This window comes from Callorhinchus milii, unplaced genomic scaffold (genome assembly GCF_018977255.1).
Source record: "Callorhinchus milii isolate IMCB2004 unplaced genomic scaffold, IMCB_Cmil_1.0 Scaffold5, whole genome shotgun sequence".
In the NCBI taxonomy this organism is placed as follows: Eukaryota; Metazoa; Chordata; class Chondrichthyes; order Chimaeriformes; family Callorhinchidae; genus Callorhinchus; species Callorhinchus milii.
Genome location: NW_024704746.1, coordinates 39,684,354 through 39,710,662, shown reverse-complemented (window position 1 = coordinate 39,710,662; position 26,309 = coordinate 39,684,354). Strand labels below are relative to the sequence as shown.

At 37.6% G+C, this 26,309-nt stretch overlaps 1 protein-coding gene across 3 annotated transcripts; it reads right to left on the bottom strand.

Moving 5' to 3' along the window:
• Nucleotides 1-1,515: 1,515 nt before the first annotated feature.
• Nucleotides 1,516-25,819, bottom strand: LOC103186117 (ras-related protein Rap-1b). 3 transcript variants are annotated; one of them, XM_007904964.2, is made up of 9 exons: nt 25,580-25,819; nt 17,643-17,712; nt 11,027-11,115; nt 10,456-10,524; nt 10,290-10,346; nt 7,960-8,100; nt 5,453-5,596; nt 3,498-3,611; nt 1,516-2,841 (listed from the first exon to the last, which is right to left on the bottom strand). In XM_007904964.2, exons 3-8 carry the CDS (start codon nt 11,081-11,083, stop codon nt 3,525-3,527), a joined length of 555 nt encoding a protein of 184 aa, XP_007903155.1. In that variant the 5' UTR covers nt 11,084-11,115; nt 17,643-17,712; nt 25,580-25,819; the 3' UTR covers nt 1,516-2,841; nt 3,498-3,524. The 3 variants fall into 3 exon arrangements, with proteins under 3 accessions (XP_007903155.1, XP_007903156.1, XP_042190939.1); XM_007904965.2 differs by lacking the exon at nt 17,643-17,712; XM_042335005.1 differs by lacking the exon at nt 17,643-17,712 and having other exon boundaries at nt 11,027-11,116; nt 25,583-25,819.
• Between the last annotated feature and the right edge of the window lie 490 nt (nt 25,820-26,309).

Here is a 26,309-nt window from a genome sequence, read left to right as displayed (position 1 = left end):
TGGAGCACTCACAAGAGGGAAATGTGTTTTTAAACAATTTTCTTAAATGGTGAAGCTGAACAAATAGAAAATGTTACAGTATCGATATTGAAGAACAAGGTGGCCGTTAAAAAGTCTGCTGAATGTAAAGCATGTTACAGTAAGAAATGGGATTTTTCTAATGATAGCCAATTTTAGCACATAAACATGTCTTAAAATCAACTTTTTGCTGTTGGAATGCAAAAGGCCAACATTGTTAGTACATAAACACAAACACTCACTTCTAGATCAGTTTTGTTAATTGCAGTCAAACCCATCTTTAACGGCTGCTCAGTGGACTGGCCAAAGTGGCCTTTATTCAAGGGTGGTCTAGGAATAAGGGTAAACCAGGTTGTTCCAGGGTGGTCGTTATCAGGAGTGCCTGCTTGAACAGGTTTAACTGTTGTAAGAAATAAGAGCTCAAACTAAACTTGCAGCTAGTCCCAATTAATTTCAAGAAAAGTACAGATCAAAAATAGTAAACTACTGGACATCTTTGATAAATCAACGTTTGATGTCCTGAGGTAACTAGTAATTAGGTATTGAGGCAGAGCCTTTTTCTCCATTACAAAGCACAAACCTATAAAGCTCACCCAGAAAAGGAAAAACTAATTCTAAATGTAGCTGAAGTGCACGGTGAGACCTTAACTGAACTGTAAAACACCAATGGTTGGATATTACACAAATGAACCCTTTGGGTGGATCAATTGCTCACTATAATATTCATTAGAATTCAACAATTATATTTGTGCAATAGCAAAACAATTTTAAAAGTCACATTATAGCTGTAAGTGAGATAAATGGGCTATATCAGGCAAGTGCTTACTTGTTTGCTCTATATACATTATAGCTAATGTTTTAAATCAAATATTAATGCTACGTAGATAACAGTTGGGGTGGATTACAAAATTCACAGTTGGTTTTCAGTGGACTTCTTAAATTCTCTTCATGAGAATCAAGTAAACATTTTACTGGCCTGCAAAAACTACACATCATGATTTACTGTGAAGTAAAGGGTATTTAACTGGCAAACTGTTGTGTAATCAACAGAAGTTTTATAGAATGGCTGGCATCCAACTGAATTTTACAGAGCCAAGCATCAAAACTTTAAACAATTGCTACACATGACTTAATGTACAGGCTCAAGTAATTAATTTTCAAATAATGTCAGAGGGCTTGAGAACCAGTTCCCTTACAATAAATTTACATAATGTGGGCATTTTGCCAGTCCAGACCAGCAACAATCTCTTATGTACTGCCCACAGTAGAAAAACATCTGTTATGTTGTATACCATGGTAACAGAACCACTCAATTCCAGCAGGTGTACATTATTGATATTGACTGATTCCAGCATACTTTTTAAAAAAAGAATTTTGGACCAGATGAACTGCAATTGTTTCACCAGTCCTGTACACTCAAGTCTTTTTCTTTTCTGATCATTTGGCTTCACAATAGTAACACATGGTGCATAATGCACATGAAATGTTACATTCACAAAAGTTAAACAAATACTTTATTTACTTGCAGTTAAAACATTACACAAAACATTCAAGTGGCAGACAATCAAAATGCAAGCCCTTGCATAACAATCCAATTTATTGAACTGATGCGAGGTTATACAAAAAAATTGCACCACTCTATGGAAATTAAGGCTTTTTAGTTTACATTTAGCCACCTTAAAGCAGTTGTAGCATTAAGTTGGCCATTTCAAATACTGTGGCTCATTCCATACACGTGTTCTTCCACCCAAAAGTTAATGCATACAAAGCATCAAGGCATTGTTAAATAAAAACATCGCAACTCAGGCCACATGAACGATTACACGCGATTCAAAATTGATTTCTCACATTCACCATCAATATCCACAGTACTCTTCCACCAGGAAAACATCTCAAAACATTACACATGTGAAACATAACCACTAACAGGTAATGCCTAATTAATGTATATTTGGTACTGATAATTACAAGTATACATGAGCAAGCAGAATCACAGTGAGAATCTACAGCTGCAGGAGCATTGAGGGACCTCCCAAGAAAACCTGTGAAGTATAAGTATCTTAAAATATATACTTCCTGTTGTAGACGCCCACTGTACAATTCTTTATCAACATTGTTCCCCATGTAAACAAAAAGGAAACATACAATGAACAATTAAAACNTTTTTTCTGAAAATGTTAACAGCTATCTGAAGGCAACATTGTAGACAAAATTGTGAAGGAAAGAACATCATACACTTTCTGTACATAGAAATCACCGTTTCCACAGGTTCTGCTAAAATAAAAATCTTTTTAATAGCCTTTGCAATTCTCAGAGCTTAGTTATACACTGAAACAATGATGATCTTGCATCTTCCAATTTAAAGAAGCTACAAATACAAAAAAAGCAGAATGAGCTGTGAGAAATAGCCTAATCTAAAGAGGAGATCTTTGGACTTTCACCTTTATTATGCTAAAATAGTGGTGCTTGCCAGGAATTACGTAACTCTTGAATTTGCCAATACAACAAAGGGAATCTTTACTAGTAGTTAGTTAATCAATTTAATACATTACAACATTGGTGAAAGGAGAGCACTTCCTCCATTAGCATTAATACTGAACGCAGTTCCTAGTCTTAAGTTGCCTATTAGAATGTTTATAAAAAAGCAGCTTTCTGCCCTTGCAATGCTGAAACCATTATTAGTTACTATATGTGCAAAATGACTTAGGAGCTTTCATCCATTTGTTGCAGGGTACCACCACAGGAAAGTCCATTTTTCAGATGTCAATAGGTTTAGTAAAGTGGAATGCTGGCACTGTCAAAATGGGCAACAGTTCATCATACCTGTGAAAGTTTAAAGACATTTTTTTAAAACATCCTACAAAGCATGAGGATTTGTATACTCAATTAGAAATAAATGTTTTGAATCAAATATGTTTAATCAAATAAATTAGGAACAATAAATTGATCAAATATTAAAAAATGCATATTTAATATTCTGCAAACTAACAAATATCTGAATTCCCCTTGGGCGTCGGGAGCTAATTTCATACAATTGACAAGTTCCTTTTTACAGCTTCACCACAGCTGCAAGAGGTTAATTTTGTAATAAGAGTTCAATTTAAAATGGAAGTCCATTAAAACAGAAGTCTAGTTTGTTGATACATTAACCACCTGATACTATCATATGTATGCTGGTATTTCATGACAAAAATATAAAAATTCTCAAGTTAGATATAAAGTGTCAAATATAGAAAAACAGGTGCACATATTGATGCTCCCCATTAATGTTGACATGGAGGAAATTAATTTTCTAAAATCTTCTGAAAGTTAGAAATATAAAATTTTATGGAAGTCAACAGATGAATTGATAATTCTAGGATGTATCCAATATACCAGATGACTGACAAGCTTGAGTTCAAAGATAAGCAGAAGACCATCAAAACCATCGCTACTAATAAAGGAAAGAATGGATAAGATCGGTCTGTAATTCTCCCTACCTGGCTCATAGCTAGAGTAGATCGGTATTAAAGAAGCAGGCATGTTGACTTTTTACCACTCTTTCCAAGAACCGGAGTTTTTCTGTTGATTTGTCGAACCAAGTCATAGAAAATCTGTAATATATAATTATGATGTCAGATATGCAGTTTAAATATATAATGAGTCAGTCATTAGACAGACATGATTTCTGTAAATTCTGTAGTTCTTTAGAGACTCACTTACAGGAACACTTGGTTTCACGTGCTTCATGCAACAGATAAAAATTAACCAGCAACAAAATCCTGTTCATATTTCAGTAGTTTTTTGTTTAAAAGAAAACAAGTTGCACTCTTCTATGAGTGTTAACTTTAGTCACCAAACTAATTAAGACTAAAGTTTCAAGTCAATCCATTCTCTTTCCACTACCCACGTCACTGAGGACTGTATACATAGAGGGAAAGAAAAAAAACAATTTTCCAAACTAAGAATGTGGATCCAGATGGAGGTTCCACTACCCAAATAAGTTAATAAAACCAAATGGGTATATTGATAAACTATCTGGCCTTCTGACATTCAGGTTATTAGCCTCAACCGTCAGAATTTATAATGATAATACTTGCATTTAATATAGCACTTTTCTCGTCTTCTAGACGTCTCAAAGCACTTCACACAACATACTTTAAAGTGAATTAATTATATATTTGTGGGCAAATTTAATCTGGAGTTATCACCAAACTGTATATATATATATTTAACTAAATGTTCAGTATTAAAATGTTCGGCTTGAATTGTGTCTGGACGAACCGAGTACAAGTCAAGATTCCTTCAGTAACCCAACAAAGAACTTACCACAGCCACATCAGTATGAAAGAGGCTATTTAAAGTAGGAATTGGGTATTTTCATATTAGTAAACGGTTGTGCATTAATATACCGTCTTGCCTGAGATTAAAACATTATTAAATCTGACAAGTAAAGCTAAAACTTTACTTTTTAAGTTGATAATAATCGCTTCAAAACCAAAAACAATAATAAATTGGTCATTTTCAATCTACGACTGTTTGTGGGACATTGCTGTGCGCAATTGGCTGCCGCGTTCGCCCACAAATACAGTCAATTCACTTTACAGTCTATTCTGTGAAGCGCTTTGGGACGTCCTGCCGACGTGAAAAGCGTTATATCAAATACAAGGATTATTATTATAACAACAACTTATACTGAAACATCTCAAATCACATAATGGAACACTTTGCAGCCCCATCCTCACCCAGCTTCACTGGTTCCCCGTCCCTCAGAGGATTGAGTTTAAGATCCACGTCCTCAATTTCAAAGTGCTCCTCGACCTCTGCAACCTACTAAAGCTTTACCAACCTGTCCAATGATTCCGCGAGCACTTGCTCCATGTCCCCTACCGCGCCCGCTTCACCATCAGCGGTCAGGCCTTCAACCTTTCTGCCCCTCCCCACCCTGTGGAACTCCATTCGGGAATCCCCCCACCTCGCCCCCTCCCTTGCCTCCTTCAAGGCCCATTTCAACATCTTCAATCATGCTTTCGGTCATCTTCGCCCTTGCTCTCCACCAGTTTTCATTTCGGCCTGCCAACTCAGGTGCAAAATCTTCACTGTCGAGCACTTTGGGATGTCCTCCAGACATGATAGGTGCTATATAAATGCAATTTGTTGCTGTACTGATTTATGAATGCAAATATGGAGGCTAGCCATGCTAGAACACTGAGAAAACAAGAACTGGAAGCCAGGGCCTCTATCAATACCTTAGTATTCATTACAGTTCAAACTAATTGCAAAGCAAACTAGAAATAGATACAAATAATGCAGACAGAAGCCAATTGCATGCACTTTACACACCCGTTAAGGGCAAAATTTTATACACTGTACACATGTGCAGAGAAAATCTGAAACAACCATATGGAATGAAAATGTTAATCAGAATACTTCTATTTTTGCACATGAATCTCACCTCATTAACGTTAATCTTCGACTTTGCAGAGGACTCTAAAAATGCACAGTTATGCCATTGTCTTGCTAGATTCTGTCCTTGCTCCTTTCCCACCACACGCTCATCTTCCAAGTCACACTTATTACCAACCAAAATCATTGGCACCTGTAGGAAAATTGATAAGTACAGGTCATACTGCAAGGTTTTAAATGTTGTTTACTTTCAGCACTACATGGGTAATCTAAGGGCTTCATAATCAAGCAAATTTTTATAATCTGAATTACATTGAATGATGAAGTCCTTTTTGCAAATTTAGATTTAGAAAACATGACATTCATGGTTAGCATGAATATATGGGTTTGCTGTAAAAAATACTAAACTTTACTAAGCACTAACTGTAGTATTAGAAGATAGTTCATATTGAAGTTAGATTGGAACATCCAAAATATGTGCTAAGCGTTAAAGCGTCACTTTGAAAACATACAAGTAGGAAAAATGTGGGCTGGTCACAATTGCTTAGCAAAACAGGAAACTATTAATTGGACCATAAATAAACTCTTGATTGAAGTAGCAATGTAATAAGCAATTTGAGGCATTTTAAGAGGAGTTGCTTTAGCAAACTGCCCTTTTAATACACTGCAAAATACTCCTCGAATAGATCAAATGCATCGTAGACTACAGGGCACTTTTCATAGTCTCTGATCCTGAAGGGTCTAAAATTAAATTGAGTCAACTTTATTTCTATGACTTCATTCACCCTTTCAAAGAAAACCAGATTAAACAAACCTGTGCATTATACATGTGAACTTTGATAAAACTGGCAACCCTAGAATACATACTGCATAAATCTCGGATGTCACAAACATGTGCAAATGTGAATTGTGTATTAAATCAGTCAGGATCAATTTTACTTTTCATATTCCACTCATTTCGAACATGAATGTAACTATATACAGTTTGTCAGTAATCAACGTGAAAACTTCACATTTATCCAAATATCCCACCACATGAAGGAAGGAACTTGTAGGAAAAGTAGACAAACATTTTCCATGGAACAAAGGATGTTGTGATTTCATAGTATACTGAATAGATACTGTACTGCAGATCAAGAAAAAAAAACTTTCAAATGTCTCAATCTTGGCTTCTCATCATATTGCTTCATTAGAATACCACTAATCAGAAGCTATTCTAACAGAAATAGAACTGAATTTTTAACTTGATACAACACCTTGTCTGAATTTTTTTTAAAAAGCCATGCAATTAATGAAAATCAAATACCAAGGGAGGAAATCCTTTCTAATGTATACCAGGCAAAACTAATTTAGCTAAATTGTAGCTTAAGTGAACCAAATTTATGCAAATGGGTTTGACACAACCAGTACATTCGTATTTTTATATAGTTTACAATTCTGGTTTTCCCACTTTCCAAACACTATGTAACTTTATTTTTTAAAAAATAACACTGTAATTATATGCATAGACTCAATGTCCTATGCTTTTATAAAATAATACATCACTTGAACTGTTGATGGTATTACTCTTACAAATACACTGTGCAATGAAACATTTATATTGAAATATTTGGTACAAGACATATTAGAGCCCTTGTTTATTTAGTTGTAAACATTTAACCAAAGGCAGTGTCCTCAACACCTAGTGCCCTCATAGTTGAGATCAGCTAACTCAGACGCTTGCTAAGCCCTTCAATATCTGTGTGGTTGTTCTAATGCCCCCTTCGTTGGTCTCCCCAGTTCGATTCTGACAAAGTACAATTGATTCAGATCTCCGCCACCCTTATTCTCACTCACACTAAACTCCATACCCCTATCACATCAGACTGGCCTGGCTCCCTAGCACAGATCGATTTCAAGAACCTCTCACTTATCTACAAATCTGTTCACCCCTTGGCATCTCTCATTGCCTGTTAGAAAAATAAATCCAAATAGCCTTGTTAAAAAAATTAAACTCCAAAATGTTAATTGATTGCCACATCATTTTTTCTTGTTCTACCTTTTTGGTGGAATAAGCAATTATGGTTCAGCATTATTCATAATTCAAACCGCAATCCTCTTTAGTAGCTTAAGAAATAGTAGTTTTGTAAGAAACCTGCCCATATAATTTTTAGCCCATGTTCCCTTTCCTGTTCTAGCTTTCATTCTAAAGAAAATAGCACAACGTAATCTGATCACACAGTAGGTCAACATTTCTCACATTGTCCAATTGAATCATGGTATTCCAGGGGTTGGAGGAGAAGGAAAGAACATAAACATAGTATTGCATAGTAACCTGCATCAAACAGTATAGGTCATGGGACTGACGATCTCCATGCAGGAAAGCATTTGAACTCTCATACAGCATCATGGATATCACAACATGAACAAATAACCCACCACTCATTCTCAAGAGGCAATACACACGACTGCACTGTGCTGCATCTTTTTTTAAAAAAAACAAAATTAAACAGAATAATTTAGCTTCCTGAACCTGTGAAAGCCCAAGTTTAGATTTCCTTGGGAACACCAACTTACATCATCAGTGTCTTTGACTCGAAGTATTTGCTCCCTCAGGTCCTGCAAGTCATTGAACGTTGACTGTGCTGTTATAGAATATACTAATGCAAACCCTTGTCCGTTCTTCATGTACAGATCTCTCATGGCTGTAAATTGCTCCTGTAAATAAAATTAGACTAAAATCACATTTATTGCAAAATGTAAAAGCTACAACTCAGCTCACCATTAGCTAGAAAGCAACACTCATTTGCATTCAATTTCGGAACATCTCTATACACCACTTAAATATCTGCAAAGGAAAACTGCACAATTTAGGAACGAGTACTGAGTAGTGGTTAAAAGTTTACAAACTCCAACGAGATTGCTCCTTTTGCCTTTCTGGTGCAGGTCAGGAATTTTGTCCACTCTCCATACCCAAATGATGTCAAAAATTACATTTGTTTCCAGCTCATTCAAAAGGTTCTAACATTAACCCAGATTGCAGTACGAAAGCTGTTCAAATGTAGGAACAAGCTTATTTATAACCTTTCCACAATTTGTACAGTAAAACTTTCCGTTTAACAATCCACTTCCTCTTATTGCAACTTCCTATCAATTACTTGCGTATTCATCATTCCATATCTAGGTAACTAATAAAAATATGTTCCATATCCCCTTCCCCAAGGAGTTTAAACATTTGCAATTCTTACTTTGAGTCCTGGCTCCTATCGCCCATTTCAAAGGTGAGATCCATTTAAGACATTTATTAATTGAAAGCCTACTGCAAACTGTCATTTTCAGTCAGAAGATTAAATATTGGGCATAGTTCAGTCATAGGCCCAAATGGCAGTTGGGCGTACCCAAGATATTTCCAAACAAATGGAAGTTTCCCATGTCAGATTATTACTCTCCTGCTCCTCATCATCCCTGCTAAAATGTTGCATCTGAACAGGAGAGGCACGAGTCAAAATAGCACACCATTAATCAGTTTAGGGTCATAGGAAATGGAGGGGGAGAAAGAGGGGTGCTGGATAGATTATTGGTGGAAGCCCAGCATGAGTGAATGCCTTCAAGGGGAAGCTTTATGCTGATGTTCATTTGAACAAGTAGTTGTTCAATGTGTGACTATACACATCACTGAGCTAGGTGTTGCATAATGCTTATTCTATTGTCACAGAATTAATTATCTTTAGAAGATCTTGACTCTCAAATTAGCGAGATTTCCACAGTAAACTGAAATTATGGGAATCACTGTAGAGAATTACACACGCAAAAGACAGTAGCTCAAGCATTTTAGCACTGGAAGCAGAATGTTCTGGGTTCATTCAGAATATCACTGAGGTTGATAAATGAGGATCCTGACTAAAAATCAAAATCACCCAGAGACGACATAAGCAGAATAACAAGTTTTAAGGATCATGTCTTATGAAGCTAATCTGGTATACAATTATCCAAGACAAGGTTAATGATGATGCATTTCAAATTACTTACACAACTATGCATTAAACCTTAGCCAGTAGACTTAAGGATATGCCCTCACCACCAAGTCTAGCTCATCAATGAGACTTGGATGTGTGGCATATCCTTAAGCCTGCGGGCTAAAGCCTAATGCATAGCTGGACAAGTAATGTGAAATGCATCAATGCTTTGTATTGGTAAGCTGCAGGGCTGCCATTACTTATTTCATATATGCTTGATATGACAGACAGAAACAGAAAGCAAGATAAGCTTTTAGCTTCACTGCACTCTTTTATGCAGGTTTTTATATTTCTAATTTCTATAGTACAGCAATTACAGTAAAACTCAAAGGTCATATAAATCGGACCATAACATTTAATACAACTTACGGGAATTCAGAGTTGTAGGTAAACTATTAAATTGTATAAAATAAATAATCTACACTATGTGTGCATAATTCAACGTAGCTGGTAAGTGCAGGCATGCGGTGACGGGTCAAGACTACATTCAGTGCATCTTGACCTGTCACCCCATGGACACTTACTGGCAAGCATCGGAATTGCATTGAATCGCTGGAAATCAAGTTCTTCTGCACATGTATCAACAGGTCCCACAATTCAATGCAGCCAGTAAGTACAGGAGTAAGTGAGGGTAGGGTAGTGATGTTACGCGTTAAGAGGTGATTAATACAAGTGCAAAGAAATCTAAGTGATTTTGAAAAGACACTGAATGGGACTCGAAAGAATATACTACTTTGGCAATTATACGATTTATAAAGACAAGATTTATGGGAGTTTTACTATAGTAATATGGTTAGATTTTCATTAGTTTCCATCTCTCCAAAGAAGACCAGCATTATACAATACTTCTAAAATAACAAATGGAATATTCAAGCCCTCAATTTCTCTTACCGTTCCTGCTGTATCCAAGATTTCAAGCATGCACTGTTGCCCATCAACTTCAACTTGCTGTCAAAAATAAAAGTATGATGTTAAAGTTAACAAGGTTGAAGCTAATTACATAGCTCATATCATGATGATGCCTGACATTTGTCAAGCCTCTCCTTGAACAACTCACCTTTCTGTAGGAGTCCTCTATTGTTGGATCATATTTTTCCACAAATATTCCTTGAACAAACTGTACAGTCTGCAAAACAGTTCAAATAACGATGTTAGATATCACATCAAACTTATAAATACAATGGATGTTTTAAGAGTGTGGGAAATTGTGAATTAATTATTTTGTTTATGCAGACTTATACCAATCTAAAAAGCAAACAAGAAAACATTTGAAGTAATGATTAGGAGTGAAATCAGTGTATGGTGTTGTACTGGGCAAACCAAAAAAGGTTCCAATTTCCTCTTAGCTTGCTATACCAGTCTCCGCAGCCCTATATCAGGAAAATGGTGCCAATGGTTTCCTATTACAATCCTCAAATGAAAGAAAAGTGTGGATGGTTCTCATATTAAAAAAACACCTTTAGCTAAAGCCGTCATCAGTCACCACCGCAGATAGCCCATCACCAATCATCTTCTAAATGTTCATGAATCGTTAGAGCTAAGAAACCATACTGTCACATTATTCACTAATTTCAGAACAAATGTAAGAGACAAATTGGAGAGGCACGACACAGAAAAAATGTGCTTACCAAAGCAGACTTTCCTACACCACCCGAGCCAAGGACCACCAACTTGTACTCCCGCATTTTGCAGCACTTTCAACGAATAGTGATTTCAGCTAGAGCAAACAAAAACATCAATTGTTAGAAACATCCAATTGTTGTGGAGAAACTGTCAACTTCAGAATAAAATTAACTAAAATGAATGAGTTCTAAATTTCGTCTGAGGCAGCTGGCATCTCAAATCACAAAGCAAAAATGTTCAAAAATGTAATAGAAACTGGCAATTATTCACAATGTAATCCTCTACACACATTTAATTCCTGGACAATTAATATAGAAACTATACTGAACTTTGTGAACAGAGAAATTATACAACTAGTTTGAATAGTTATTACCAAATAGGTTAATATAATTAATCTAGATTACATTCAGAGGATAACGCTACAATATGGAGTGGGATATACAAGTTTGAAGAACTTGTTAGTCTTTCAAACAAACTCGATTGAATGTCCTTATATAAAAGTTAACAGCAAAATATTTATAAAGCAGCTTTCTTAGTTCCTACATCCTTCCACAATCCCATTTTACAATTTCCATTATAATCACTTGAATCATTCCTGAAACCCTTTTACTTTAAAGTGGTAAGCTTTTCTGATCCCGTTGCAGTTTCATTCTGACTGGGTCAGGGAACGACTATGCAGGTCACTTTTCGTTATACAAGCCCATACCAAACCATTCTCAGTTTCACCTGGGACACATTAGTCCACCTCGTCGCCTCAGTACATTGATATTGCCCAGCCAAACACTACGAGACACTCTGCATTACCTGTTTGACAAATATTTTGATTTGATACATTTAACAAATAGAGCAAAACATGCAATGGTGCCAATAATATTGTTTAAGAGACTAAATCAAGCACAAAATGGGCATTTTCACACACCACAGGAATTCTATTTAATAGTTTCCATGAATTACAAATACAATATCAATAGAGAAATAGTCAATCTTGCGTAATGTACTTTGGGAAAGACTTTCATTAATATGAAACTACTCAGCAATAATTTGGTTTTCATTCACATGAAACTTGGCAATCTATGATCTTCTGATGCGCATTTTGAAACTTCTGCATTTTTTCAAATGGAAAAAGTCCAACCAGTTTAAGGCCAGATTAGTGGAGAAACGGATTTAAATTAAAAATTGAATCAGCAGTGAAAATGCTTATGTTTTAAGAACACAAGGTCAATTGTAATTGCAGAAATTGCCAATCTTCCATTATGAGAAAGTTTTTCTACATTCAGCTATATCAAGATCCATAAAAAGGTCGATTTGGGTAATAAGGTTTATAAATGTATTCAAAAATGTCTACAGAGATAATTTAAACCTCTAAAAAAGGAAGCTTTCTTTCCAATAAATCTCAAACCACAAGCAGTGCAAGAGGATTTTAGGTTAGGAATTTACTTGTTGTTTAGGTACAAACTGTTCCCATGCTGCAGGATTTTATGCCATGTTATTTCTGCATTTAGCCTTAGTAAAGATACTAATCAGTTTTGAATCGAAAAATGTTTCCCCTCTTGTACCATTTCCTGTACAGCACAGTTGTGTTTAAAGCAAAAACCAATTCTGTAATATTCAAGTATCATTCTCATTATACAACCTTCAGCAGTAAAGCTGCAGGAAAATGCAATTGGACTGAGTGAAATCCTATACCAACATCTAACCCTATACTATACACTGAGCAAGGCAGTAAAGTGCTTGCTACATGTACACATCCAAATATACTGTCTATTTCACAAGCAACCATCTATTTTTTTTCATGTAATAAGATAGAAAAAATCAATATGGTCAAGTTAGCTATTTTTCAATGTAAAACACTATAGGTTATATGGGGTGGAAAGGGGGTGGAAGAAACTAGAAAAATACCAATATAGCACCCATACATTATACGAAGCCTAGTTTAACTGTTCTTAACTTGTCTGAATCAGTGAAGTGTAAAACAGAGGCCAGCATTCTTACAAAATACATAACGCGAATTAGCCTTATGACATTTAAATTGCAGCTAGAAAAGTATTCTGGTTTATTAATTCAGTGAACAATACTTTGGCGTCAAAACTGCAACTAACTAATATTCTAAGGAAAGCTATTTGTATAGTTTAGGTGAAATCTGCTGTGATTAAGGAGTACCCTTAGTTGAAATGTTTTTTTTATTGAAAGTGCAGAACATTTGAACAGAGATTTGATTAAAAATATTCACTTTCCTGCTTATTTTCCCTCAAATCTTCTCATTTTCCTTAGGTTAAGTGACAGGATAGAGATGACTGTATTCTGCATCAATGTGGGATGAAAGAATAACCTGGGTAGGCCCATTTCCTCTTGCTTTGGTTACCCGATAGCATCCTTATTGAGATTAAGAACCGTGAGGTATATTGAACTCAGAGCCCACATGCTATGATTGGTGCAATACGCTATGTATTGTGACACAGGTTAGTGGTTGCCACTCAAGTTGGATGCACTTATCTTTATTCTCATGGTTCTACCCCCTCAGTTGGTGAACGAACAAAATATTTATCATTTGACAATTTTTAAACAGGACCATTACTTAATATGGGATTAAAGGGGAAATAAAAATCTATTGGTCAATGAGTTTAGGCAATCTTGATCCGGTTCCTGGTGGCAGCATAAACGTGACTTCACATTAAAAACATAAACAAGCTTAACTTTAACTAATATGCATAACTATTAAGATATTATTATATTAGTCAAGTTTGTTTCNAAAAACAGATTTAAAGGATCTCATGATATTAATAAACCTTCAATACAACAAATGTGTTTTAAACAAATAAATTCACAATTTCACATCTGTTGCTGCAGAAACATTGCTGGCAGATGTGAAAATTATTTGTTTCATGAGCTGCAAAAAGGCAACAATTCCATTCAAATGGGTGCAACTGTTAAGTTAATATAAATCAGAAAGAGCAACACTGGAGTGCAATACAGTGTGTTGATGCACCCATTTGCAGTAGGATGTGGGTTTGTGGCTTCTATTCCCCACATGGCAAGTTCCTGATCTACAGAGTTATCCGGAAAAAAAAACTCCATGCACTGACCAAGCACTTGCCTACAATGGGAGAAACATAAAATTAAAAAATTACAGTACTTCCAGAATGTTCTTATGCACTTCCTAGCAGCCAACTCAATCACAACATTTGCATAAAGGCCGAAGAACAGAGGACTTTCCAGTCCTCGCGTCAGAGAACAGCACAGATAAATATAGCCAAGAAGAAGGAAACAAATTTATCGAAGTGTGGAAATAAACAGAACTCCCAATTTACAATACAATGAATCATTTTGTAGATCAGAACTATAGTATGCAGTAACTGTATAGAATTGTATATAAATACCATGATATAATTTGCATTACTGAAGATGCTGAATTGTAATTAATTAGAATAATTGTTGCCATTGTAATATTTGTTGCACTGCAATCCCCAAACTACAAATACAAGTTTCAATTTAATGGAAGATTACTCTCCAAAAATGTGTTTACTGGAACCCAAGTATACATTAAAATGATTATAATAAAGCTTAACAAGCTAATTGAAAAACACTTTAAATGGATTAGACCCATTATATCCTCCTTACTAATGAATAAGTCGCTTGCTGTTAAAAAGAAGCTAGGATTCATCAGGGAATCTTCTGAACAAGCCAACCAAAAAAAATCTTTATCTACCCACAAGAACATGCACAGCTAGGTATGACCTCTGCAATTGCTCCTTTCTTGCTGAGCTGATCAAATATTCATAGAAATACTACAACTCAATTCAACAGCACGAATGCAGATTACTCACAAGTGACATCAAGCCATTAAGATTCACTGCAAAAAGACTTGTTGGGAAAGAAAACCGAGGCCAAGATATGGGAGGAGTTTTAACAAGCTGCAACAAATTAAGTTACCCAACTTTACCTTGAGCAGAAAGGCATGCCAAAGCAAAAAAATGTAATGCATTCTCTGTAACAAGGAAACAGTTTTATAGTATTTTAATACAAAAACATCACCTCATCATAGTAAAGCACCTCAACGTCCTTCACAACTAATAAGCAACAGCATATGCCGCACAGACAACATTAAACCAATGAATGAATTGGTTTATTCATGAATTTAGATGAAGGAGGCCAGATGAATATTAGCTAGGACACCAACGAGGGGAACACTGACTCGTTACAGCACGAGTACACCCTATTCTTCAAAATCGTGTCATGGGAACTTCAAGGCCCACCTGAACCAGAGCACACAGATACTCACCTTAATATTTAATCGGAAAGACAGCACCTGTCAATGAATAGGCCCCAGTGCTTTGTTATAGTGTAATGAGGTACTAGATTGAGGTGTGAATATCCATACTTGCAAAGGAAAAATCTGAAATGTATGCAGCAGTCAGGTGGACATATTACTTTAAAACCAGCCAACTTTCCACACTAAAAAAAGACCAACACCTGGCTCACCAATGTCCCTTCCTCCATCCATGTATATCCAACCCCTGGACAGGTTTTCTGCATTTTCACCCACCTCCATCCCCACCTCAAGTTCAACACTGGTGAAATCCTCATTCAAACATTCACTACTGCCAGATATGTCAAGTGACCCCCTCGCCAACCTATCTGATGCCAACAATCATAAACTCCAGCTCATCCAAAGCTCCATTGCTAGTATCCTTACCGAAATGAACAGAAAGGCTCCCAGGAGATAAGACTTCCAGATAGATACTCATTCTCACCTATAAACCCTTATGACCTCGTAACTCCCTGCTTCTGATCTTCTCCAACTTCACTTCCTCCTCCATTTGACAAGTTCAACTATATAAATGAAATGTGTTGCTGATCGCCCAATAGTTTTCTTCCATACAACTTTGATCAAGCAGCAATATTGTTTGATATAAATCATTTGTGCCAAGCAAGTATTTGTTTTAAGTCAACCACCAAAAGCTTCAGTTACTTTGGGATGTAGATTAGCTGCAACTTGCACTGCCTTTGCAATGAAAGTATACATATCCTACATGTATTATGAGCAATTAAAAAAAACTGTTGTAATTATGAATACATTCCCATGCTTATTTTAGATGCTCCCAATTTACGTCTGCAGTAACCTTTGAGAAACTGGACCAAAAGTTAACACATTTTTAATGATTGGGCCTGACACACTCAGAGTCCCCAAAAATAGAGGAGCAATAATTTCTTGTAGCAACTAATCTGTATTTCATTTTTATGCACAATATGTACCTCTATAAACCCTTTGTATGTAATATAGTAGCCGACTTTAATAGCAGCTATTAAATTTGGCAAAAGTAAATGACTATAAAATCTGGTCTGTATTAACTCAAATGTTAATATCAAGGACAGTCTGTAGCTCAAGTCAAATTCCAGCCTCTGTGGGACTGCTCGAACTTTTCAGGTCACACACACTGACATTGGAAATAAATGCCTTTGCAGTATGAAAGCTTCTCAAAATGGTAAGTAACTTTACTATATTAACCCTATACTGCAGAAAAACATTTCTGATTATCATGTGTACCTTTTCATACCAACTTCGTTTTCAAACATGCAATAGCAACAGAACACATAGGTTCCAGGTTGTGAAGAGCAATTTAGGGTAGAAACCAGATAAGTGTAGTGCAGCAAGATAGTGAGGTCTTGAGGCAACAACAACTTGCATTTATATAGTGTCCCCCACATTGGGCAGAATCCCAGAGTGCTTAACAATGGTGGAGCCCGATGCCGAGCCAGGGGAATGGGAAGGTGACTATAGGGATGGTCAAAGAGGCCAAAAAAAGGGAGTTCCATAGCTTCAGGGCGTGGTAGACTTTAAAACATCAAGGCACCTCCAATGCTATGGAGAGGGATATATTCTAGCACATGCTCTCTCCACTGCATATGGAATATACAAAAAGCTGTAACATTTACACTTCCAGGAGGTTGACAGATGACGATATTAGCCTCGCAATTTACAGATCAGTTCTGATGGAAGGAGGTCAATTGCCGCTGTCGTCACAAAGACATCATATTGCCTTATAGCTAGCTCACTTAGATGGTTTCAAACCAAATAGACAGTTTGAGTAATTTGAACTCACTAGGGCTTCTTGTTCTCAACAAGGCTGCTCCAAAAGAATAGTGCTGCACTGCAGCAAACATTTGATTCACCCTGCTTGAACTATTTTACAAGTCAGCTGGTAAAGCATTATGGATGCCATCCATTGCAAGGGCAGTTATGCTCTCCCTCGGAGAATAAGGCAAACTCCTTCAGTGCAATATTCTCACAGCTGTCATTTAAAAATATTTTCTAACACAAAGGTGGATTTGGCGTTGCCAAAACAGGTCTCAAAGATCTAGAACTAGATTGCATAATAAAATTCTCTGAACAGTTAAACCTATCAATAAATTGTCTCAGCTGTATATTCAAGTGGCCTAAAACTGACCCCCCAATGCGTCTTTAGCAGAACGGATAGGGATCAATAAACTTCTGCATAGAAATTGTAGCTGGCAAATGTTAATGTGGTCCAATGCACTAGAAGCAAAATATGCTCACAGAAATATCAACACTTCAAATGCAATAAACTAGTATGTTTCTATCAAATCAGACAACAGACTTACAATGTTTCAGCCTTTTGTTCCTCCAATTCAATTGCACAGTATCCAGGAGGTAGACTTCAGTTGATACTACCTGCACAGTTAGATATCAAAGAACATTAGTAAATTAATTTTACAATGCAACAGAATAAGGATACCCTCTAACCTATGAATCCTCTAGTTTGTAATTTAAATGGTTCATGATATACAAACAATATTATGTCATACTAATCAAAACACTAACCAAAAAATATGCACAAACTATATATTTCTAACACTGACGTAAAACATTGAATCAAAGTGGAGAAAAGTTCTACTGTTTATAATACCTTTGGATTGTAATTTTGATTCAAACAAAGTTTTCAAAGGATAAAACAAAAGATTTTTCTTGAGAAGTACATTGTGACAATATAAATTTTATTCTTGTGTGAAATAGGATTTGCAAGCACTTTCACAAACACAGGAATGATGTTCCCATTAACAGACTTCAATAAGATAGGAGAATCGACTTTTCATCCATAAAAAGTTCAATCCCATTAGCAAATTTGTGAAGTAAATTACTCCCACTTCTAAAGTCAGAACATCTTACGTAGCAAATGATTGTCCAAGCTTCATTTTAAGCTACAAAAGCAACTGCAGCAAAAAACATGCAAATTCAGCAAGCACTTCCAATACACAAGTCGTTTACAGGTCTTCAGACACTAAGTGCGCAAATTTAAATAAACTGACATCTTGCAGCTGTAGACTGGACACTAGCCCTACCGCACAATTTACCAAAATCGACAAATTAAAGTCACACCATCTTTCATTTTCAGAAATACTCAAGATCTATTGTTTACATTAGTTGTATTTTATTGTTATTTATGGTTATTGAAAGCACAGAATAGCTACTACATTTGCCCACATAACAAGTACTACACTTCAAAGCAAATCATGTGAAGAGATTTGAGAAGTATCATGATAAGATGCCATCATTCAATTTCATATGAAAACTGTCCAGTCCAAGTTACACAACCTTTCAAATCTTTAGAAGACACTAAAGAAGTGGGCAGTCTGGGTGAAATAATGACTTCACAAGAAGAAAATGCATCTCTTAGTGAGAAAGCTTATGATAAACTGAAAACTATGTTTGCTTCTCTTACAACTAAAGGATGCAAATCCACACATCACTCAAGGGACTGTGATGGCATAGGATAGATGAAACCCTGATGGTATAAGACTTAGAACAGCATGGGCACTGCACCAGGCACTTAACTATGGTAGTGGGAACGGGTGAAAAAAACTTTGAAGGTCACCCATACATTTATAAGTCATCTTGAAAAGTATAGGTGGAAACCTGGAAATGTTGTTTGCTTGAGCTCAAGATTGTGGAAGAATGGATTCAAATAATCTCTGTGGTTAAATAAGAACTCAAAAGATCTAAATCTAATACATCAAAACATTTCTTCAAACTCCTCATCCAAATAAATTGACATGTAAACACTCAATTAACTCCATGAATCTCCTAAAGTGCCAAATATTCCCATGAGTGCCAAAAAAATAACTAGAAGAATGCCCAAATACAAGATGAGTTTAAGCCATTTTGCATGAGTGGGATCTTTTACAAAAAAGAAAACTCGCCAGCAATACTACCAGATGGGGTGGGTAGATTATAACCATCATTTTCGACAAATAAAGCAGCACGAAAAAACACTGTGTATTGAAAGTCCACTAAAATTAGAAGGCTTTCAAATAATTTGTTTGGAACTGATGTTTTCTTTGGAAATACATGCCTGCTCAGTAATAATGACATTTTCTATTAATGTCAAAGCTCAATGAATTACAAACATTGTAAACTTTTAAAAACACACTCATTGTCCATTTGAAGGTAACCATTTGAAATTGATTTCACATCGCCACCCCCCACCAAAAGGTTAGGCACCACTGTGCAATCATTTGTTCTGAAATGAGAAACAATTTACCCTGCAGTCTGAAACTGCAGTTAGTAATAATTCTTGCATTTGATATAGCGCCTTATCACTTCTGCGATGTCTCAAAGCGCTTCACGGAATTCACTGTAAAATGAATTGACTGTATATTTGTGGGTGATATATTACTATAGATTTTGTTATACACTAGTCATTTACAGTGCAAGAATGATCCTCCTTTAACTTTTTTTCCCCCATAGGGCATCCTGTAAAGCTGTTTGAAACGTTAATATAACGCCTATATCAAATACAAGGATTATTATTAACTAATTTGTGTGCACCTTGTTAGCCCAATAACGCTCAGATCAATAAGCAGCAAAACATACCACACAACAGCTTGTCAAATACAATTTTACATTTTCTTTTCAAAAATATATATTACACCATGAAACTACATGGACCAGAAAATGACAGGTTTGAGTGCAGGACTGTGCTTAATTAGCTGATCTCAGCCAGCACTCTATAGCTGGCCTCAGTACCCTAGGTTAGGGTAAGAGAAACAAGTCAGGAAAGATCCCTGCTCCTGACGGCACATTTCATCCATTATTTTTGTGATTGTAACCACATTTCCTAGAGACACTGTCTACACTTCCATGCAGACAGCTACGTTAATGCATGTGCATCATCTGCGAGACACTATAAATATGTATCAGTTGTATAGACAGCAGCCTGCAGGGAGAACTGTAGAACCTATAGAAATTCAGGTTGATGATGTACTGACTACTGCAGGAAATATTGGATGGTTCTTGCTTCAGCAAGTCTGGCTATACAGGAGATGCTCTAGTAATACATTAATTCTGAAAGCTGATGGCAATTAGTTTTTTTTAAAAATTTATCTAGTCAAAGCTAAAAGTTAGTAATCATAAATTCAAACTCAAAAATACAATCTGGTCAGTAGGGAAAATCTTTAAATCTAGTCAGCACACTAAATATAATAAAAATTGCATTTGATATAGTGTCTTACCACACCTTCAAAACATTACATAGCACTTCATAGAATATACTGTAAAGGATATTGACTATATGTTCTGTGGGCAAAACGCAGCAGCCAATTGGGCACAATCGTGGATTGAGTGACCATTATTAGTTATTTATCTTTGAAGGGATTATTACCCCTGGAAAAGCAATCCGCCAAGAGGTGCTACTTACTGCTAGAGTAACAGAGGTGTGTGGAGCAAGGAAACTTACGCAAATTTTGTCCTGCCCGGGAATTGAACACAGGTCCCTCGCTTGCGAGGCGAGGATTCTAACCACTAAGCTAAAGGATTTCAAAATCCTAAAATAGACAAGCAGAAGTATACATGCATCCTAGACTTTTGTCTGGTTAAGTGTTTTTAAATAAACTAATATCATCTCCTTTGCCATTTTAAACAAGCACCAAAACATTTCAAACCATACAGGACTGGAATGTGCAACTTTAGATCCATCAGAATTGGTAAACTATTTGATGTCTATTAGGTCAGAAGGCATTACACAACTCTCCTGGCACTTTACCAATGCTTCAACCAAACACCAGGTGTTAACACCCTGTTTGGTCATGAAATTTACATCTCACATATACTTGCAATTCCTCCTGCTATTCCAAACTTAAGCATAAAGTTGACAATCCACAAAAACTGTCTGGCCACCTAGGAATATGTGACCCACAAACTTGATCATCATGATGCACATTTTATTTTCCCATTCATAGGAATGTCCTCCTCTCCTTCCATTACTCCTCCACCATACACTGTTTTACTGTAGTCCCTGACTGAGCTGGAAAAAAAAACACACACAAAACTTACTTTAGAGTCAGGCTCCACTATTGTTAAGTGGTCTGAGATGCTGCCCTGTGTGGAAGGCACTATATAAGTTCAAGTTGTTGCTGTTATTACTTGGTCATAGACAACTGAACAAATAGCCCAATGTGACATTCTCACCAATTTTCTCTCTAGTGAAGAATCGAGCCTTTGCTGGCATTTGTCTTGGGACTATATTGCTACAATAAAATGCATTGTATGGAATAAGCAGGAAAATCTATATTAAACACTGTAGTATAGCAATTCTGAACCCAATCTACACTTGATTGCCTCAAATTGGTGTTTAATTTGTCTTAAAAACAAGCCACCACAATGTTAATGAAGAACACAGTGGTGGGTAGTTGTTAATCTGAACAGTTATAGGATCTTCTTTGTGGTAATGGTATTAATCCAATACAAACAATGTAGCTACCTTCCACAGCTTTTACATCCACACTGAAATGTTTTCAAAACTTCTTCCAATGTTTTCCTCTTAGACAACCAGCACCTCCCAAGTAAATAAACTAGTCCCTTTAAAAACAATCATCTTGGAACCAATTCAGCCCTAACGAGATCATGTTTATAACACCCCAATGAGAAGTCACTTAGTTGGTCAAGAACCCAAGCTTTATAATAATACTTGCATTTGATATAGCGCTTTATCATGTCTTCGAGACGTCTCAAAGCGCTTCACAGAATATACTGTAAAGTGAATTGACTGTAAATTTTGTGGGTGAAACACAGCGGCCAATTGCGGACAGCAGTGTCCCACAAATAGTCGGGGATTGAAGTGACCAATTCATTACTACTTTTTGAAGGAATTATTACCCCGGAAAAGCAATCCACCAATCGACTTAACAACCAGGTTCCTACTTTCTGCTAGGTAAACAGAGGCATGTGGAGTAAGGAAACTTACATTTCGCCCTGCTCTAACCACGTATCTACAGGACTCCATTTCACCAATAACAAATAACTGAGAATTAGTTTATGGGAATCTTGGTCACAACAAAGGGCTACTTAAATTAAAAAGTTAAAAAGCTCTTACATATCCAAGTATAAATGCGCTTCTAACATTAAAATGTAGTTAAATTAAGGATGGTGCATTAGATTTCAGTATTATTTTCCATCAATGATCTAATATATTAAGTGACTGGGAAAGCAATAAACTGACTGAAAAAAATTGCATCCCATAAGTATACATCCTGGTCGATATTTCCAACTGCAGCATTCTTAACTCAAATAGTGGCAAGGAATTCATTTTTCCACTGACACAAACGTACAAAGCTGGGAATTTAAAAAGTAACAAGTGTGTGGAATTTATTTAAAATATCTACGTACATCAAGCCTAGCAAGTTAAAACGCATTCCCAATGGAATTCATGATATACAAGTTTAGTTTTTATCTTTAAGGTAAAGTTGAAAATATCTTGGGAGGAAACAACAATATACTGTACTGAAACTTAAATTTTTCTGGAGGAAAAAAACACAAGATTTTTACAATTTGTCTACACCAACATCCATCACTGCTGCCTGAAGTCTCAATTGTGCCAAGACCTCTGACTTCAGAATCCAATCATGCAAGTGCAGAGTAAGCCATTTCACCAGGGATTACAGTTGCAATGACACATATGAAAGTCTCCTTAAACTGAGACTAACTGCAGAATAAAACATTACACCAAGGATTACAGTTGGAATGTCATAGAAGATGACAGTCTCTTTAAACTAAAAAGAATGTAGGATCATCACCAGGTTATTGCACTGCAGAGGCATCACATGCGAGCCTACATCTCATTAACTGATAGATATATGTAGTTATTTTCCAGTGGTAGCATCTGGATAGTGATCAGGAACAGAAATCCTGCCTGATCTGACTAAATGTAGCATCACACTTCACCCCTGATTTAGGTTAGCTAATTTAATACAGATCAGGGTGATCCTGGTCCCTTCCTAATCTTTATTGCTAATTTCACAAAAATGCAACTAGTTAGTTAGTATATGGTTAGCATGACAATTTTAGAAAAAAATCCATTAAACTTAAAAGTTTTGTAATTGTCTTTTCAGCCAGAACCCTAATATTTATAACCTTAGAATTTAGACTGAGCAGAAATTTTATATAATTCACCCATCTTTTGGAAAGGCTCTAATAGTTTTGCTCAGCTAATGATATTGGACACGAAGCTATACAGCAAAGCCAACAGCACACACTGCAAGGTTTTCAATATATTCACAGCACCATTATAGAATAACAATACTAAAATCTAGCACAACTGACAAATCCACCATTTTGTAGCTCATTTACAGAATTGGTCACAAATACAAACCAGTCAAAACTAAGCCATTTGAAATGTACATTCAATTTATATGCGCCCATTTGGGCAAAACAATATGCTATTTTAGACAATATATCAACTGGCAGATATTTAACTATGATTCTATATGCTTTCCAATCAAAGCAGGATATGTGGACAACTAGCATCATGAAGCGTTTGACAAACTCCTTGATTTATTAGCTAAAGATGCCAACACCAAGGCCAAATTGTCTTCAAAAATGGAAAACTATAAGAGTAAAGTTCATAGCATATTTATTGTCACCATCTTTGACAAATGCCCCAAAATAATCACATCACTATGTATGGTATACACAAGCAGCATTGTCAAATTGCAAGAGACAGCAATCCAGCCAGTTTCATTCCATCATAAAACAAGAAGCCAAGTCAAATATCTACAACACACCCTATTAGGTCTAAACCACGTTTTACACAATAGACCAATGCAAACAGTGCAACACTCCTGGAAATCTACTTTTAGCAGATCGCATCGAGTCAGAGGGGGAAAAAGTGGGTCAGTTTAATCGACAGAAACATTAACTCTGAAATATCCCTCTTGCTGTGTCATTTCCTTCAGCTCACACAGGAAACACATACGAGGCTTGGATTGCTAAATGGTACGATATGCTCTGAACACAAGCAGATTAGGTTACAAAGAATTGCTTTCCCCCTACCTTCGCTATTGCCACTTAAAAACGACTATACTCGCCCATCGTGTACCAGGTCCCCACAAAATTCGACTTGTGTTGTACGAAGACGCTTCCAATAACTTTGCAATCGCTCCCGACAAAAGCCGCAGCTCGAGCTGCCGAGTATTTTACGCCCTTCCGAAAACTTAAAATACATTTCAATAAGCGGCAAAACAACGCCGACTACAAAAACGCAACTACAGTACTGAACCACACAAATCCTCCACCCGCCCCACCACCCCCACCACCCCCAATACTGAGCAGGTTCCCGATAAACTTACTTCCCATTTCATGGTAGAATTGCAATTTCGTTTTAATCTATAGTGCCGTGTAAATGGGTGTGTGTGTGGGGGGGTGGGGTGGGGGGGGGGGGGGGGGGGAGAGAGAGAGAGAGAGAAAGGAAGAAAAGAGCAATGAATAGAAACCAAACCTGGATTGAGATACAAACGGGGCAATGCTCGGGAAGGTTTGGGGTTGAAGCTGCGGACGGCGGCGAAGCTCTAACACCGAACGACAAATGGCATTGATATGGAGCGCCTTTCACGTCGGTCGGGAGGACGATTCACGGCGCTGCGGCTGATGTGTGTGTGTGTGTGTGTGAGTTTAAAACAGTACAAAAGGGGGAGAGGGGAGGAGGGGGGGGGGGTGCAGCAGCCAAGAGCTGCATCCGCCCTGGTTTCTACACACCAGGCCCTGGGGGGGGGGGGGGGAGATGCTTTCCGGACTAGGCGGGGCTCTTCTTCTCAGTAACATAGCAAAAAAAAAGGAGAGGGGGGGGAACAGAAACCCGTAAAGAGCAAATAAATAAAACCATTATTTCCCCACCGCTCCCCCCCGGCTGTCCCCCCCCACTCCATTACATGTCATGATAACGGGACCCGAGCCAGAGAGGAGCCGGGGCTTCTCTCCGTGTCAGCAGCAAAAGCCCCCGAGAGAGGAGGGGGGGGGGGTAGAGCATAGGATCGCCGCTCGGATACTTAACCCCACCTCGCCTTTCCTCCCCCCACCCACCCACCAGGGGCCAGCGCCGGGGCCGCAACTTCGCCTCCTTCCCCCGGGCCGTCGCCGCCCCCGCCGCAGCTCCGCCATCTTACAAAGCGGGAGGGCGCTGCTGCCAACCTGCTGCTCGGTGTGAACGGTGTCCCGCGGGGCGGGCGGGCGGGCGAGAGGGAGAAGGGAAGGGAAGGTGGCGCGCACTGACCGTGTGTATGTGTGTGGCGGAGGCGCTGAGCCAAAGCCCGTGCAGAGACTCTCAGAGGGAGTCGAGCAGCTCTCTCGCTCTCTGGGCGCCGGCGGCTCCTGTCTGTCTGTCTCTCTCTCTCTGTGTCTCCCAACCGCCGCTCCGGAACGACCAGCCTCACTTTCGACAAGAGGCGTTAAAGGGACCGCAGCGCGAGGACGCGCAGGCGACGCGCATGCGCACGGCTTCAAACCCCGCCCACCTCTGTGTCCGGGACTGGTGCTGGTGGGGGATGGGGGGGGGAGAGGGGGAGGAGTTACACACAGTCACTCACTCACTCACTCACCCTCTCATTCTTGAGAGCCAAAGGGTATTTTGTCCCTGGAGTGAGCGAAGGGGCTGTACTTTTGAACTGTATACTGTATTCGCCCGCAAAATATACAGTCAATTCGGTGAAGCGCTCTGAGACGTCTCGAAGATGTGACAAGCCGCTACATCGAATGCAAGGATTATTATTATTATTATTTTATTATAAAGGGGATGCACACCCTCTGCTCGCTCTCCCCACCCCCCCCACCCCCAACCACCCACCGCCCCATGGTGTGGGCAATTGAACGCAAATAACAAGGTCCAGAGGCTGTCGGTACAATACCAGATTTTGGGTTGAAAAGAGTAAGACGAGATTGCAAAGCCCATTTCAAACAAATTGAAATAAATGAAAGAGGAGGCATGAATCAAAGTGGGCTGCATT

Bases quoted from the DNA above. Each gene is read 5' to 3' on its own strand.
- LOC103186117 (XM_007904964.2), bottom strand. From the start codon at position 11,083: ATGCGGGAGTACAAGTTGGTGGTCCTTGGCTCGGGTGGTGTAGGAAAG. The intron at 8,101-10,289 runs GTAAGAGAAATT...TTTTATTTACAG, and splicing joins TCTTGGATACAGCAGGAACG to GAGCAATTTACAGCCATGAG. The intron at 5,597-7,959 runs GTAAGTTGGTGT...ATTTTCCTACAG, and splicing joins GAGTCAAAGACACTGATGAT to GTGCCAATGATTTTGGTTGG.